A 14,006-nucleotide genomic window follows, 5' to 3' on the forward strand; every position below is an offset into this window, starting at 1 on the left:
AGGGCACAAAAGAATTTTGTTGTGGTGGTACAACTGTGCTGTATCCTGATTGTGGTGGTTGATTACACAGATCCATTCACATGATAAAATTTTATAGAACTATGCACACAAACACACGGTTTTATGTAAAAACTGATGAAATCCATATAAGGTCTTCAGTTGATAGTATTGTACTAATTTCAGTTTCCTGGATATGATGATATACCATGGTTATGTCAGATGTTATTATTTGCGGAAGAGTGAGTCTAAAATTATTTGAAAATAAAAGTTAAAAAAAACTGGAGACCTGGCAGATGCAGTGGCTCATGCCTGTATTCTTATCACTGTGGGAGACCAAAGTGGGCCGATCAATTGAGGTTAGGACTTCGAGACCAGCCTGGTCAACATAGCAAGACCCCATCTCTTAAAAAAAATAATGAGCTTGGTTGGTGGTACTCTTTGATCCCAGCTGCTTGGGAGGCTGTGGTGGGAGGATCGCTTGAGTCTGGGGAAGTCAAGGCTGTGGTGAGCTCTGATTACATCATTACACTCCGGCCTGGGCAACAGAATAAGACCCTGTCTCAAAAAACAAAACAAAGGCCAGGTGTGGTGGCTTATGCCTATAATCCCAGTTACTCGGGAGGCTGAAGCAGTAAAATCGCTTGAACCCGGGAGGCAGAGGTTGGGTTGCAGTGAGCCAAGAATTACATCTACTTATTTTCTTACTTTTAAATAATAAATGAGAGTTTGATATACTTTCACAAGAGGGCTACACTTAATGCTGACATACCTTAATCACTATTAGTTAATGTAATTTATGTTCAGAATTACTGTGTTTAAAATTAAATGACTTTGAAGACCTTTGTTTTTATAAACTCTTCTGAAAAAAATATAGAATTAATCAAGATTGTACATTTATTTTATATCTAATACTAGAGAAAGGGCTGAGGAGAATTCTAAAATACATGAGTATAACAAGTGTGAAATTTCCCCCCTTTTACAGGAGAATAGCAAAAAATTAAAAATGAAGTTTCCACCTAAAATCCCAAACAGAAAAACAAAAAGTAAAACTAACAAAGGAGGAATAACTCAACCTAACATAAATGATAGCCTGGAAATTACAAAATTAGACTCTTCCATCATTTCAGAAGGGAAAATATCCACAATCACACCTCAGATTCAGGCTTTTAATCTACAAAAAGCAGCAGCAGGTCTGTTTTAAATGCTTAATATTATCTTTATATTTTATTATGTACTTATTTTAAGTAAATTTCTTTATGTTCATTACAGTACCTTCATTGTTTTCTATATAGATGTTAGAATTTTTAATAGATTAGTTTGTAATTACCTTTTCTAGAGAACCAAACTGTTTTATTGCATTTTTTCCTTTGTTTACTATATTATTTTCTCCTAGAAGGTTTGATGAGCCTTCTTCGTGAAATGGGGAAAGGTTATTTAGCTTTGTGTTCATACAACTGCAAAGAAGCTATAAATATTTTGAGCCATCTACCTTCTCACCACTACAATACTGGTTGGGTACTGTGCCAGATTGGAAGGGCCTATTTTGAACTTTCAGAGTACATGCAAGTAAGTATAGAAAATGGTTATATATGCCTTTCTAGAGATAATTTCAATTTCATTAAAATAAATTCCCATGCTTGAGAAGGCTAGATCTAAAAGATCAGTGTTTATTATATAATGTCTATATATTTATTTTGTCAGTATTTATAATGTATAGATACAGTTCTTTCTTGTGTTACTTGTGTTAAGGAGTAATTTAAATTCTTTGCAACTTCTCGGAATAGGTTTGTCATCTAGACATTCTTACGTAGACGTAGACTGTGTCCTATTCAGTTGTATCTGAAAATACATATTTACCATGTAATAGGATTTATATTTTTTCTACAATATACAGAGTTAATTACTGGGATGAATTTTTGACATTAAATATGTTTTATAAACTTGAAGAATGCTATGAAGAAAATTGTGTTTGAGGACACAATGTCCTTATTACAAGGCTTTTACTCTTTGGATTTTAATTAAATTTGTTGCTTAAGTTATCTGTCTATACCAGAAAAGGAGAGAATGATTAACCTAAAGTCAAAGAAAATTCTAATTCCCAATTTAAATTACCCCTCAGTTCTTCCCAAAGCATTTTCTCCACCCCCAACTTAAAAAAAGAAATCTTTTAGAAACCTATATATTAATAAAATATTTCTAATATGGATTAAAGTTCATGTGATTCGTTTTTTGCTTAATTTGCTTTCAGTTCATTTATTCAGTATATATTTCTGTGCATATGATATCCTGGACTCTCTTCTAGACTCTGTATTACAGCTAGTCAGACAATTTCTTGTCTCTGTGGAGCTTACATTCTAGCAACAGACAAATTGTAAGCCAATAAATGTATAAGAACAAGTAGCAATAAGTCATGAAGAAAAATGAAGCATGGTGAGGAAACGGGGGGACAATGAAATATGGTGTTTTTGTTTTGCTTTGTTTTTGTTTTTATGCCCTCAGAGGGAAGGTTACTCTTCCCTTCATGATCCATGCAAAGATCTAGAGGAAAGGTGTTCTTTGCCACAGAGAATACATACAGAGGATACCTATTCATATAACTTAATTTTGAATAGTACAGAAAAGAGAGTTGAAGACAGAAAGTCTTATTCATTACTAGAAAACCCTGTGGTCCTTTATTGGTATGTAGCATATACACAGACAGACAAGAGCTGTGTTTAAAAAATTATTTCTAATTTATTGTTTCACAGCTACTTTAACATGAATGAATTTTATTGTTTCCCCTAGTTACAGTGGTGACCTAAATATTTAACTAAAGAAAGCCTGTGTTTCAACTTAATTTCATGAGTTTTTTCCCATTTTTCTTTTTGTCAATGCCATAATCATTTTTCAAAGGAAGCAACAGATTCTGAAAACTTTGAAACCATATATTTGGCTGATAGGTCTTTTATCTTGTTACCATGCCTACATGAAAATCTTGGCCAGAGGTGATGGCTCAGGCCTATAATACCAGCACTTTGGGTGGCCAAGGAAGGGGGATCACTTGAGCTCAGGAATTGGAGACCAGCCTGGCCAATATAGTGAGACCCTGTCTCTACAAAAAATGAAAAAATTAGCTGGGTGTGGTAGCACTTACCTGTGGTCCCAGCTACTTGGGAGGCTGAAGCGGGAGGATCACTTGAGCCCTGCAGGTCAAGGCTGCACACTTACCTTTACAACTTTTAAGAGATTGCAGGGAAGTTACAAATCATTGAGCTATTCTCAGATATCATATGGCCACTTCTTGGCATTAAGCACTCAGTTTTAAAATGCTCTTACTTTCTGTCATATTCATTTCATTAAGAACAGTCCAGATATTCCTTATTCTAAACTAAACTGTGAGAATTTATTTTCCTTTCTTTTTTTTTAGTACCTAGACCTTTTCTGGCAGCTGAGAATTTTGAACTTGGTAAATTGATAAACTAGGAAATTGATTTTATATAACCTAAATCCTCAAACTTTAGAGGGAGAGAAACACAGTTCTGGGAGCTGTGAATGTGATGAGGAGAAAAAATGATCAGGCAGCTGAGGAGAGACCCTGAAGTCAAGAGAGTGCTGCAAAGGAAAGGGTAATTAATAGGTAGGGCCTATAATTCCTAGCAGACACAATATTGGTGTGTGTATTCAGGCCTCAGTAGGATTGATAACCATAGGATTGATAGCCAGCTTAACCTGTTTTTTCCCTCTAAATTTTCTAGCACAACCTCTCAATAAAAAATAGTTCAAAAAAATCACTTGGAAATGTGGTTTTTGAGAAGGAAATGTTGACTTTTCTTTTGAATTGTAGCTTTGTATAGATTTCTCTTCTGTCTTTTTGGTAGAAACTCAAATTTCCCTTTCAAAGTTCATGTTTTTACCATGACTTGTGTATAAATACTAGGTTGACTGTCAATATGGTTACATCAGTATTTGACCTGCCATAGTAGATTGCTCAATTTGTCCTTGTGTTAATACTCATTCACATAAAAACCACAATACAAGGAAGCATTTAGATCCTGTGAAGATAATGACAAGGGCTTTCCCTGTGTATATATATAAATTGTATCAACTTATTTTCTCTTACTAGTTTTTTTTTTATTTCAGGCTGAAAGAATATTCTCAGAGGTTAGAAGGATTGAGAATTACAGAGTTGAAGGCATGGAAATCTACTCTACAACACTTTGGCATCTTCAAAAAGATGTTGCTCTTTCAGTTCTGTCAAAAGACTTAACAGACATGGATAAAAATTCGCCAGAGGTATGTTAACCAAAATACTTTGCTTATATAGTTACCTTTTTGATCACCCTCAACAGATAGAGATGAACCAAACAATTCAAACACCATTTAGTGTCACCCACAAGTATTTCTTTTTTTTCTCTCTATCTAGTCAGGGACTCAGAGAGGAAGAGACAGTCCTAGAATGTGCGGTGCAGATTCACAAATAGAAAAATCACAAAGCAGATGTTTCATTCAGGATTTATCAAGATTTGACTACGTTAAGTTAGCTGTTGTCACCAAGATTAGAGTTCATCGAGCAGAAGTTACATAGATTGAAAAACTTAATAATTTTAAATTAAAATAAATTAGTATTGTCATTGTAAGACATAGGTGCAATTAATTTACGTGCTCTAATCTTGTAAGATTGTATTTCATTGCATTTCAAAAATATTTAATAATACTTTTGTAACATATCTAAGCTTAGAATTAAATACAGTCAATTCTCATTATTTGCGGTAATTCTGTAGTCAACATGAACGCCGAGTTAGTGCTACTGAACCAATGTTCCTAGGAGTGATGGAGGGTTTGAAACAGAGATAGATTGTGGATTATAATCTTGAACCCTAAAAACAACTCATCCTGGTAGATCCTATTTTCTTTACAAAAGAGAGAATGCTGCTGGGCGTGGTGGCTGACACCTATAATCCCAGCACTTCGGGAGGCTGAGGCAGGCGGACTCTTTGAGCTCAGGAGTTCCAAGACCAGCCTGGGCAACATGGCAAAACCCTTCTCCAGAAAAAATACAAAAATTAGCCAGGTGTGGTGGCTGGCGCCTGTGGTCCCAGCTGCTCGGGAGGCTGAGACAGGAGGATCAGTTGAGCCTAGGTGGCGGAGGTTGCATTGAGCCACGATCACACCACTGCCCTTCAGCCTGGGCAACAGAACAAGACCATATCTCCAAAAAAAAAAAAAAAAGAGAGAGAGAGAGAGAGAATGAGGTTCAGAGGTGACTTGCCTGAAGCCACCGTACTTAAAAGTGCCAGCATTGGGATTCAAATTCTGTCCAGCTGTCCCCAGAGCCAAAGCTTCTTGCACTACACTAAACTACCCCACAGAGTTTCTGTCCCCTGGTCATCTCTGCATGAGAGCTAAAACAAGAAGGTAGAGTCACATTGTTCAACCTCAAATGAGAACATACCTTTTGATGACCATGAAAGCACTACGAGTATTGATTTTGGTTTTATAAATAAATTTTGGCAATCAGACAAATTCACAAATATGGAATCTGTGAATAATTAGAATTGACTATCTACTGAAGCTCTATTTTTGTCTTTCTGTTCTAAGTTGAGGCATGATTTTAGTCATAGATTTGGTTTTAGAAAAAAATAAAATTTTAATTCTGTTTGGTTTTTGTTCCCATTTGTTTAAGGCCTGGTGTGCTGCAGGGAACTGTTTCAGTCTGCAACGGGAACATGATATTGCAATTAAATTCTTCCAGAGAGCTATCCAAGTTGATCCAAATTATGCTTATGCCTATACTCTGTTAGGGCATGAGTTTGTCTTAACTGAAGAATTGGACAAAGCATTAGCTTGTTTTCGAAATGCTATCAGAGTCAATCCTAGACATTATAATGCATGGTAAGTGCTAATGAAGTGCAAAGACAAAGTCTTACTGATGGTGCTGGCACTCACTAATTTTTCTTGTTAGATGGCGCTTTATTGTCGTGAATTTGGTTACTAATACTTAGGGATGGTGCATACTGGTCAATAACTTCTCACTAAAATGTTTTCTTGTGAAATGTATGTCTTTATCAAACTCTTAAATTAACTAATGATAATAGAATACCGGATCCTTATACTCAACAGTTTCAGCCTTCTACCAAACTTTTGCAGATACTGTAGTTGTTTTTTGTTTGTTTGTTTGTTTAATTTTGTTACTTATTTGTTACTCTTATAACACCAAAATGGTGATTGGGACAAAAAGTGCTTGGGAAATTGGAAAGGAATAGCATAATTCACTTATTGGATAATAGAAAAAAATATTGAAAACATTCACTAGTTGCTGCTTTCTGACAGTGTTCCAGTTTATTGAGTTACTATTAAGAACTTAGTGTACCCTTTTATTTAGCAGTGTCTCTTTTACTTTTTTGTGCTTGTGTATAAGTAGACACATAGGAAATTACTACCTAGGTCATATTATTATCAGCTGAATAAGATATGAAAAAGTTTGGTCCTATTTCTGCCTCAACACCATACTTACTGTTGGCATTTATTGTATTTTTCTGGACTGACTGAATAGTTTAAATATCAAGAGAAAGTATAATTCTGAAGTCATAATTTTTGGTCTTTTTTTGTCATATATGGTTATCTTTGGAGTTAATTATAGCAGTTGAGTTTTATCATTCGATTTGCTTCTAAATCTGAAGCATTATATTACTAAAACATTTTTTGATTTGTGAATATGTTGTTTAATGGGTTATATCTCATTTTACAGTAGTAGTTACATTGCCTGAAAGATGACCAAAAAAATAGTGCTAGCTTTTGCTGACCAATGTAACAATCAACTTGCCAATACTGCCTTCTCTTCCAATAGATACATTCTCTGTAATATTTTAAGAACTCAGTTCTTAATAAGACTTGTGTTGTTTTTTATTTTTTCCCATGTCTGGTTGATCCTTGTGTTGTTTTTTTAAATGTGTATGGTCTGTTCAGCTGTTTTGCAGTAGTCACATTCTTAAAAAACTTAATCATATCAAAAATTGTGTTTAAAGGAGGATTATTCAGATTCGCAAGCTTTTACTGGGAGGAGTTTAAATGCTGACATATTTAGGTAACTCTAAATACTGAGTAACTTTATTCTAACTACAAAATAGCCTTTCTTTTGTTTTCACTTTCACTATCATTAGCATAGTGTTTAATACCTTTTCTTCATCTATAACACAATTATAATGATATATAAAGCCACTCAAATAAAGCAGATAATGTTGTGCTTTTTTCTTATTCATTTGGTGCTTATTCCCCTTCATCATCATCATCATCATCATCTAGTTATGGCCGTGAGAAGTCTCTGTAACATAAACCATCCACGCTATGTTCATTTGACATTTTGAAAATTCAGGAGAAATACCTGCGTACTAACCTAATACACTATTACATAGCCTTTAAAAATTGTAATTTCGAGGTCTATAAGTATAGGAGCATGCTTTTGATAACAGTAAGTGGAGGAGAAGGAAGCCAAACATGACACTATGTATGCTGTAATTATAATAATATAAAACAGAATGTGGAAATAGCATTGTTAGGAGTTCAGCCTTTAGAATCATTAAGGAAGAACCTGGTTAGAATCTTTATTAGCTGTATAACTTTAAGGAAGTTATTTAACTTCTCTAAGTTTCAGTTTCCTTATTCGAAATAAGGATGATAATGGTACCTATGATTCCTCCAGGGATTAAATGAGATAATTTAGTAATGGTCTTGTCACACATGTAATAACTACTCAGTAAAAATTAGCTGTTAAATCTAGAATATGGCAGATATGGTGGCTCATACCTGTAAGCCCAGCACTTTGGGAAGCTGAAGTGGGAAGATTACTTGAGACCAGGAGTTCGAGACCAGCCTGGTCATCATAGCAAGACGCCTTCCCTAATAACAACAACAACAACAAAAAAATTAAGGCTGGGCGTGGTGGCTCATGCTTTTAATCCCAGCACTTTAGGAGGCTGAGTCGGGTGAATCATGAGTTCAAGAGATCAAGACCATCCTGGCCAACATGGTGAAACCCCGCCTCTACTAAAAATACAAAAATTAGCTGGGTGTGATGGTACATGCCTGTAGTCCCAGCTGCTCAGGAGGCTGAGGCAAGAGAACTGCTTGAACCTGGGAGGTTGAGGTTGCAGTGAGCCGAGATTGTGCCACTGCACTCCAGTATGGTGACAGAGTAAGACTCCATCTCAAAAAAAAAAAAAAGAAAAAAACAGTCAGACATGGTGGTGTATGCCTGTAGTCCTAACTACTCAGGAGGCTGAGATGGGAGGATTGCATGAGCCTAAGAGTTCCAGGTTACCTACAGTGAGCTATGATCACGCCATTGTACTCCAGCCTGGGCAACAGAGCAAGATGCTGAATTAAAAACAAAAAAAAACTGTATGGGTTTAGGGGTGTGGTTTCTTTTTTCCTTATTATCATAGTTTGATTTGATTTGATTTGATTGTTTTTGCTTGTAAAAGTGACTCTTTAAACTGTTTTAATGGTCTGGGCATGGTGGTTCATGCCTGTAATCCTAGCGTTTGGGAGGTCAAGGTGAGAGGGCTGTTTGAGGCTGACTTTGAAACCAGCCTGGTCAACATAGTGAGACCTTGTCTCCACAAAAAATTAAAAATATGTTAATATAAGAAGGCTGGGGGCGGTAACTCACCCCTGTAATCCCAGCACTTTGGTAGGCTGGGACAAGTAGATCACTTAAGGCCAGGAGTTTAAGACCAGTCTGGCCAACATGGTGAAACCTGGTGTCTACTAAAAATACAAGAAAATTAGCTGGGCATGGTGACACATGCCTGTAATCCCAGCTACTTGGGAGGCTGAGGCACGAAAATCACTTGAACCCAGGAGGCAGAGGTTGCAGTGAACTGAGATTGCACCACTGCCCTCCAACCTGGGTGACAAAGCAAGACTGTCTCAAAAAAGAAAAAATATAGGCCAGGCATGGTGGCTCACACCTGTAATCCCAACACTTTGGGAGGCCGAGGCCGAGGTGGGCGGATCACCTGAGGTCAGGAGTTCGAAACCAGCCTGACAAACATGGAGAAACCCTGTCTTTACTAAAAATACAAAATTAGCTGGGTGTGGTGGCGCATGCCTGTAATCCCAGCTATTCGGAAAGCTGAGGCAGGAGAAATGCTTGAACCTGGGAGGCGGAGGTTGTATTGAACCGAGATCCGCGTCATTGTACTCCAGCCTGGGCAACAAGAGTGAAACTCCATCTGAAAAAAATAAAAATTTAAAAAAAAAACAGCTTGTCGCCGTGGCTCACGCTTGTAATCCCAGAACTTTGAGAGGCCAAGGCCGGCACATCACCTAAGGTCAGGAGTTCAAGACCAGCCTGACCAACATGGAGAAACCCCGTCTCTGCTAAAAATACAAAATTAGCCAGGCGTGGTGGTGCATGCCTGTAATCCCAGCCACTTGGGAGGCTGAGGCAGGAGAATCGCTTGAACCTGTGAGTGGAGGTTGTGGTGAGCCGAGATTGCGCCATTATGCTCCAGCCTGGGCAACAAGAGCGAAACTCTGTCTCAAAATATATGTATATAACAATATTATATGTGTGTGTGTGTGTTTGGGGGTGTGTGTGTGTGTGTGTGTGTGTGTGTATATATATATATATATATATATATATATATATGCGTGCCTGGGCAACATGGCAAAACCCCATCTCTACAAAAAATTAAAAAATTAGCTGTGCCTGATGGCGTGCACCTATAGTTCCAGCTACTCAGGATGCTGAGGTGGGAGGATTGATCACTTAAGCCTGGGAGGTCGAGGCTGCAGTGAGCTGTTATTGAGCCACTGCACTCCAGCCTGGGCAACAGAGTGAGACGCTGTCTTTAAAATATAATAATAATAAACTGCTTTAATGGCTAGGCATTGTGGTTCATGCCTGTAGTCTCAGCTACTCTGGAGGCTGAGGCTGGAGGATTCCTTGAACCCTGAAGTTCAAGGATGCAGTGAGCTATGATTGGCCCACTTCACTCCAGCCTGGGTGACAGAGTGAGACCCCAATTCAAAAAAAATTTTTTTTAATTAAAAATAAGTAAATAAAATGCTTTAGTGATTTTTATCATAACTGATATTTTTTGCCTCCCCTCTAAGACCACCAGTATTGTTCCACTGGTTTATTAAAATGCCAGATTCTATACTTGTTCTTTTACTAATTGAACTAAATTAGCAACCTAAACTTTAAATTTTTAAAAATTATACTTTGTTTTATACTTTCAGGTATGGTTTAGGAATGATTTATTACAAGCAAGAAAAATTCAGCCTTGCAGAAATGCATTTCCAAAAAGCACTTGATATCAACCCTCAAAGTTCAGTTTTACTTTGCCACATTGGAGTAGTAAGTAGCTTTCTAAACATTAATACTCTTATTAATCTCCCTTTTGAAATATGTTTGTTATTGATTTAATTGCTATGATAAAAATTGGTCCTCTTTTGTGTTGAAACAGTATTCTGGAGTCTATTACAACCAAAAATACTACCCATTTGGCTTAGCATAAAAAAAAAAATCATAGAATTGCCCTTATACCTTGCACAAGTCACTTCATTGCTCTGAGCTTCTATTTTATGAATGTCATGTACTACTTGCTTACCTTATAGGGTTGTTCTGTGACTCAAGTAAGATGTCTCCTGGCCGAATGCAGTGGCTCATGCCTGTAATCCCAGCACTTTAGGAGGCCGAGGCAGGTGGATCACCTGAGGTCAGGAGTTGGGGACCAGCCTGGCAAACATGGTGAAACCCCATCTTTACTAAAAATACGAAAATTAGCTAGATGTGGTGGCACACGCCTGTAGTCCCAGCTACTCAGGAAGCTGAGGCAGGAGAATTGCTTGAACCCAGAAGGAGGAGGTTGCCATGAGCTGAGATCGTGCCACTGCACTACAACCTGGAAACAAAGCGAGAATCTGTCCCGCAAAAAAGAGAGATACTTCCTATTTTTGAAAGCATGGGCTAATACTTAGCTCCTAAGTAGTTTTTTTGTTGTTTTTTGTTGTTGTTTGTTTTTTGTTTTTTGGTTTTTTTTGAGATCTGTCACCCAGGCTGGAGTGCAGTGGCCCAGTCTCGGCTCACTGCAAGCTCTGCCTCCCAGGTTCACGCCATTCTCCTGCCTCAGCGTCCCAAGTAGCTGGGACTACAGGTGCCCACCACCATGCTTGGCTAATTTTTTGTATTTTTAGTAGAGACGGGGTTTCACCATGTTAGCCAGGATGGTCTGGATCTCCTGACCTCATGATCCACCTGCCTCGGCCTCCCAACGTGCTGGGATTACAGGCCTTAAGCAGGTAATATTTTAAGGCAAATGGTTCCCTGTGTTTTTTAAGCCTCTGAGTAACATAGGCATGTTGTTACTAATTAAAATTCTTATAAGGCAATATGCACAATCATTTTTATATTCATATATTTTAAATATATCTGGTAACAAATTGTACTTTGGCTGGGTACAGTGGCTCATACTTGTAATCCCAACACTTTGAGATGCCAAGGCAGGAGGACTGCTTGTGACCAAGAGTTGAAGACCAGCCTGGACAACATAGCGAGACCCAATCTCTACAAAAAAATTTTAAAATGAGCCTGGCATGGTGGCGCACACCTGTGGTCCTGGCTACTTGGGAGGCTGAAGCACAAGGATCACTTGAGCCTAGGAGTTCAAGGCTGCTATGAGCTAAGAAGGTGACATTGCACTCCAGCCTGGGCAACAGAATGAGACTCCATCTCTTAAAAGAAAAGAAAATAAGTAAATTGTACTTTAATAGGAGAAAAGATGTGTACGTTATGTTTGTTTGCTTTTTAAAATCTCATTTATTAGCTTCTGTATAAGTATGGTACCTTAAGTTCTTGTTCTCATCGTCTCATCCCTTTCCCCCTCTCCCTCCCCTCAGCTTCTCTCTTTTTTCCCCCTAGCAAGTTTAGCTTTTGTGGGAATGGTCATACAATGTCAGGAAATTATGTTAATTTGAAATGTCACTACCTTGTGGGGAGTAGAATTCTAATTCTCTTTTGACTATAATGAAATTGACCATGATGATAATTTTCTTAAAAATGGACATAGTTCAGCACCATAAGACAGGGCAAGAAAAAAAAGTTGACAATAACTTCTTTTATAGTTAGCTACTATGCAAAAAATGTAGAGATAATGTGTCTACTTAAAATTATCTCGTGTTGTCATCACCTTATTTATTCAATTCAAAATTAAATATCTCTTGACACCTTTTGGTGAAGTTGAACACTTTTTTAAAAATAGGAATTCTTCGAAACTTATTGTAGAACAGGTTTTAAGTTTTTGAGTGGTTTATTTGAAGAAATTGTCAGGTAAGAGAGTAAGCTTTTCTCTTTAGGGAACTAGTATTTAGGGTCTCAATCCTGTGGGCAGAATATTTGGCCACCATTAGATCATTGCATAGATGAGTTCAGCAAGCAGAAGTTGGCACTACCTACTCTCACATTCTTATGACCATGATATTTGTTAAAGTTCTGCAGCCATATTCATACATTCATTCACCCCAGTTGTTTTTTTTGTTTTTGTTTTTTTTTTGAGATGGAGTTTTGCTCTTGTTGCCCAGGCTAGAGTATAGTGGCACAATCTCAGCTTACTGCAACCTGCACCTCCCAGGTTCAAGTGATTCTCCTGCCTCAGCCTCCCGAGTAGCTGGGATTACAGGCACCCGACACCACGCCCAGCTAATTTTTTGTATTTTCAGTAGAGATGGGGTTTCATCATGTTGTCCAGGCTGGTCTCAAACTCCTGACCTCAGGCGATCCACCAAAGTGCTGGGATTACAGGCGTGAGCCACCGGGCCCAGCCCACCCCACTTTATTTGTAACATATAATTTGTCCGAGGAGGAACGTAGCAGAATATTAGTATATACATATGAATGAATAGTGAGGTTTGGTACTTTTTAAAATCTTTTAAATTTTAAGTTATTTAAAATAAATTATTTGCTTCCCAGTAGTAGAGATCAGTGATTTTCAATTATGTAAAGCATTAAAATCATTTTTCAAATAAATACCTAAAATATGAAAATATCATTGTTCTGAGTGAAACAAGGTTTGTAAACAGGAGTTTTTTTTAACACAGTTTTGAGAAGTCTAATATTTGAAAGACTGCATAAACCTGATGAAATGTGAATATTATCTGGCTAAATAGTACAGATCTTTTTTTTGAATAGAACACCAAGGTTTTGCTTGCCTTTTAGACTTAAAGGTAACCAAATATCTGCTCTAAAGATAGACTATTGATTATCATCATAAATATGTACCAGAGGACCTAGATTTTTATCTCAGAGCAAGTTATTTAAGATATCTAGACTTCAGTATTCTCATCTTTAGTGAAGCAGTTGAACTAGAATTAGAAGTGATTTTAGAGATAATATATTAATCATTTGGTAATCAATTACTAAATCCACTTAATGCAGTGGATAATCCAGTTAGACCCTACAGCCTTATCTCTAATAATTTGATTATGTTGGTTTTGAGTCACGTTGATTCTCACCTTTCTTCATAAATATCAAGAGGGAATATTAACATGATCTTTATTTCTTACAGGTTCAACATGCACTGAAAAAATCAGAGAAGGCTTTGGATACCCTAAACAAAGCCATTGTCATTGATCCCAAGAACCCTCTATGCAAATTTCACAGAGCCTCAGTTTTATTTGCAAATGAAAAATATAAGGTAAGATAAATATCTTAAGGGTCTTCAGGGTTGTGTTGCTTAAAAACAACGTTATCCATTGTTTTCAATAAACTGAAAGTTGTTTAGTTTTGATCTGAGACATTTTTTCAGAGCTGTTGATTTCATTTTTTGTGATTTTTATTTCTTCATGAAATACTCATAGGAAGGATAGGTGTGTGGAAATTTAGGAATATGTGGTTATCCCTTGTAAAGATGCCTTATATAGAAAGGCAGTTTTTTTCATCAGGTGGTTATCTTAAAGGTAAGACCTGAACCATCCTCTTAGGACCAAAGTAAGGGAACAGATGAAAATGAATGTATGGGCCAGGC

General features: G+C 37.2%; 1 protein-coding gene across 5 annotated transcripts in view; it reads left to right on the forward strand.

Annotated features, from left to right (window-relative positions):
* Window positions 1-14,006, forward strand: part of CDC27 (cell division cycle 27) — a 66,274-nt gene that overhangs the window by 41,285 nt on the left and 10,983 nt on the right. For 3 of the 5 annotated variants that reach the window (XM_011973271.1, XM_011973273.1, XM_011973275.1), the window contains 6 exons: window positions 983-1,190; window positions 1,394-1,566; window positions 4,120-4,272; window positions 5,663-5,871; window positions 10,225-10,342; window positions 13,548-13,676. In XM_011973271.1, coding sequence (XP_011828661.1) covers window positions 983-1,190; window positions 1,394-1,566; window positions 4,120-4,272; window positions 5,663-5,871; window positions 10,225-10,342; window positions 13,548-13,676 — 990 coding nt within the window. The remainder of the gene's footprint in view (window positions 1-982; window positions 1,191-1,393; window positions 1,567-4,119; window positions 4,273-5,662; window positions 5,872-10,224; window positions 10,343-13,547; window positions 13,677-14,006) is intronic. The other 2 variants (XM_011973272.1, XM_011973274.1) reach the window with 1 other exon arrangement.

The sequence above is a fragment of the Mandrillus leucophaeus genome, unplaced genomic scaffold, assembly GCF_000951045.1.
Source record: "Mandrillus leucophaeus isolate KB7577 unplaced genomic scaffold, Mleu.le_1.0 Scaffold1362, whole genome shotgun sequence".
Taxonomy (NCBI): domain Eukaryota; kingdom Metazoa; phylum Chordata; class Mammalia; order Primates; family Cercopithecidae; genus Mandrillus; species Mandrillus leucophaeus.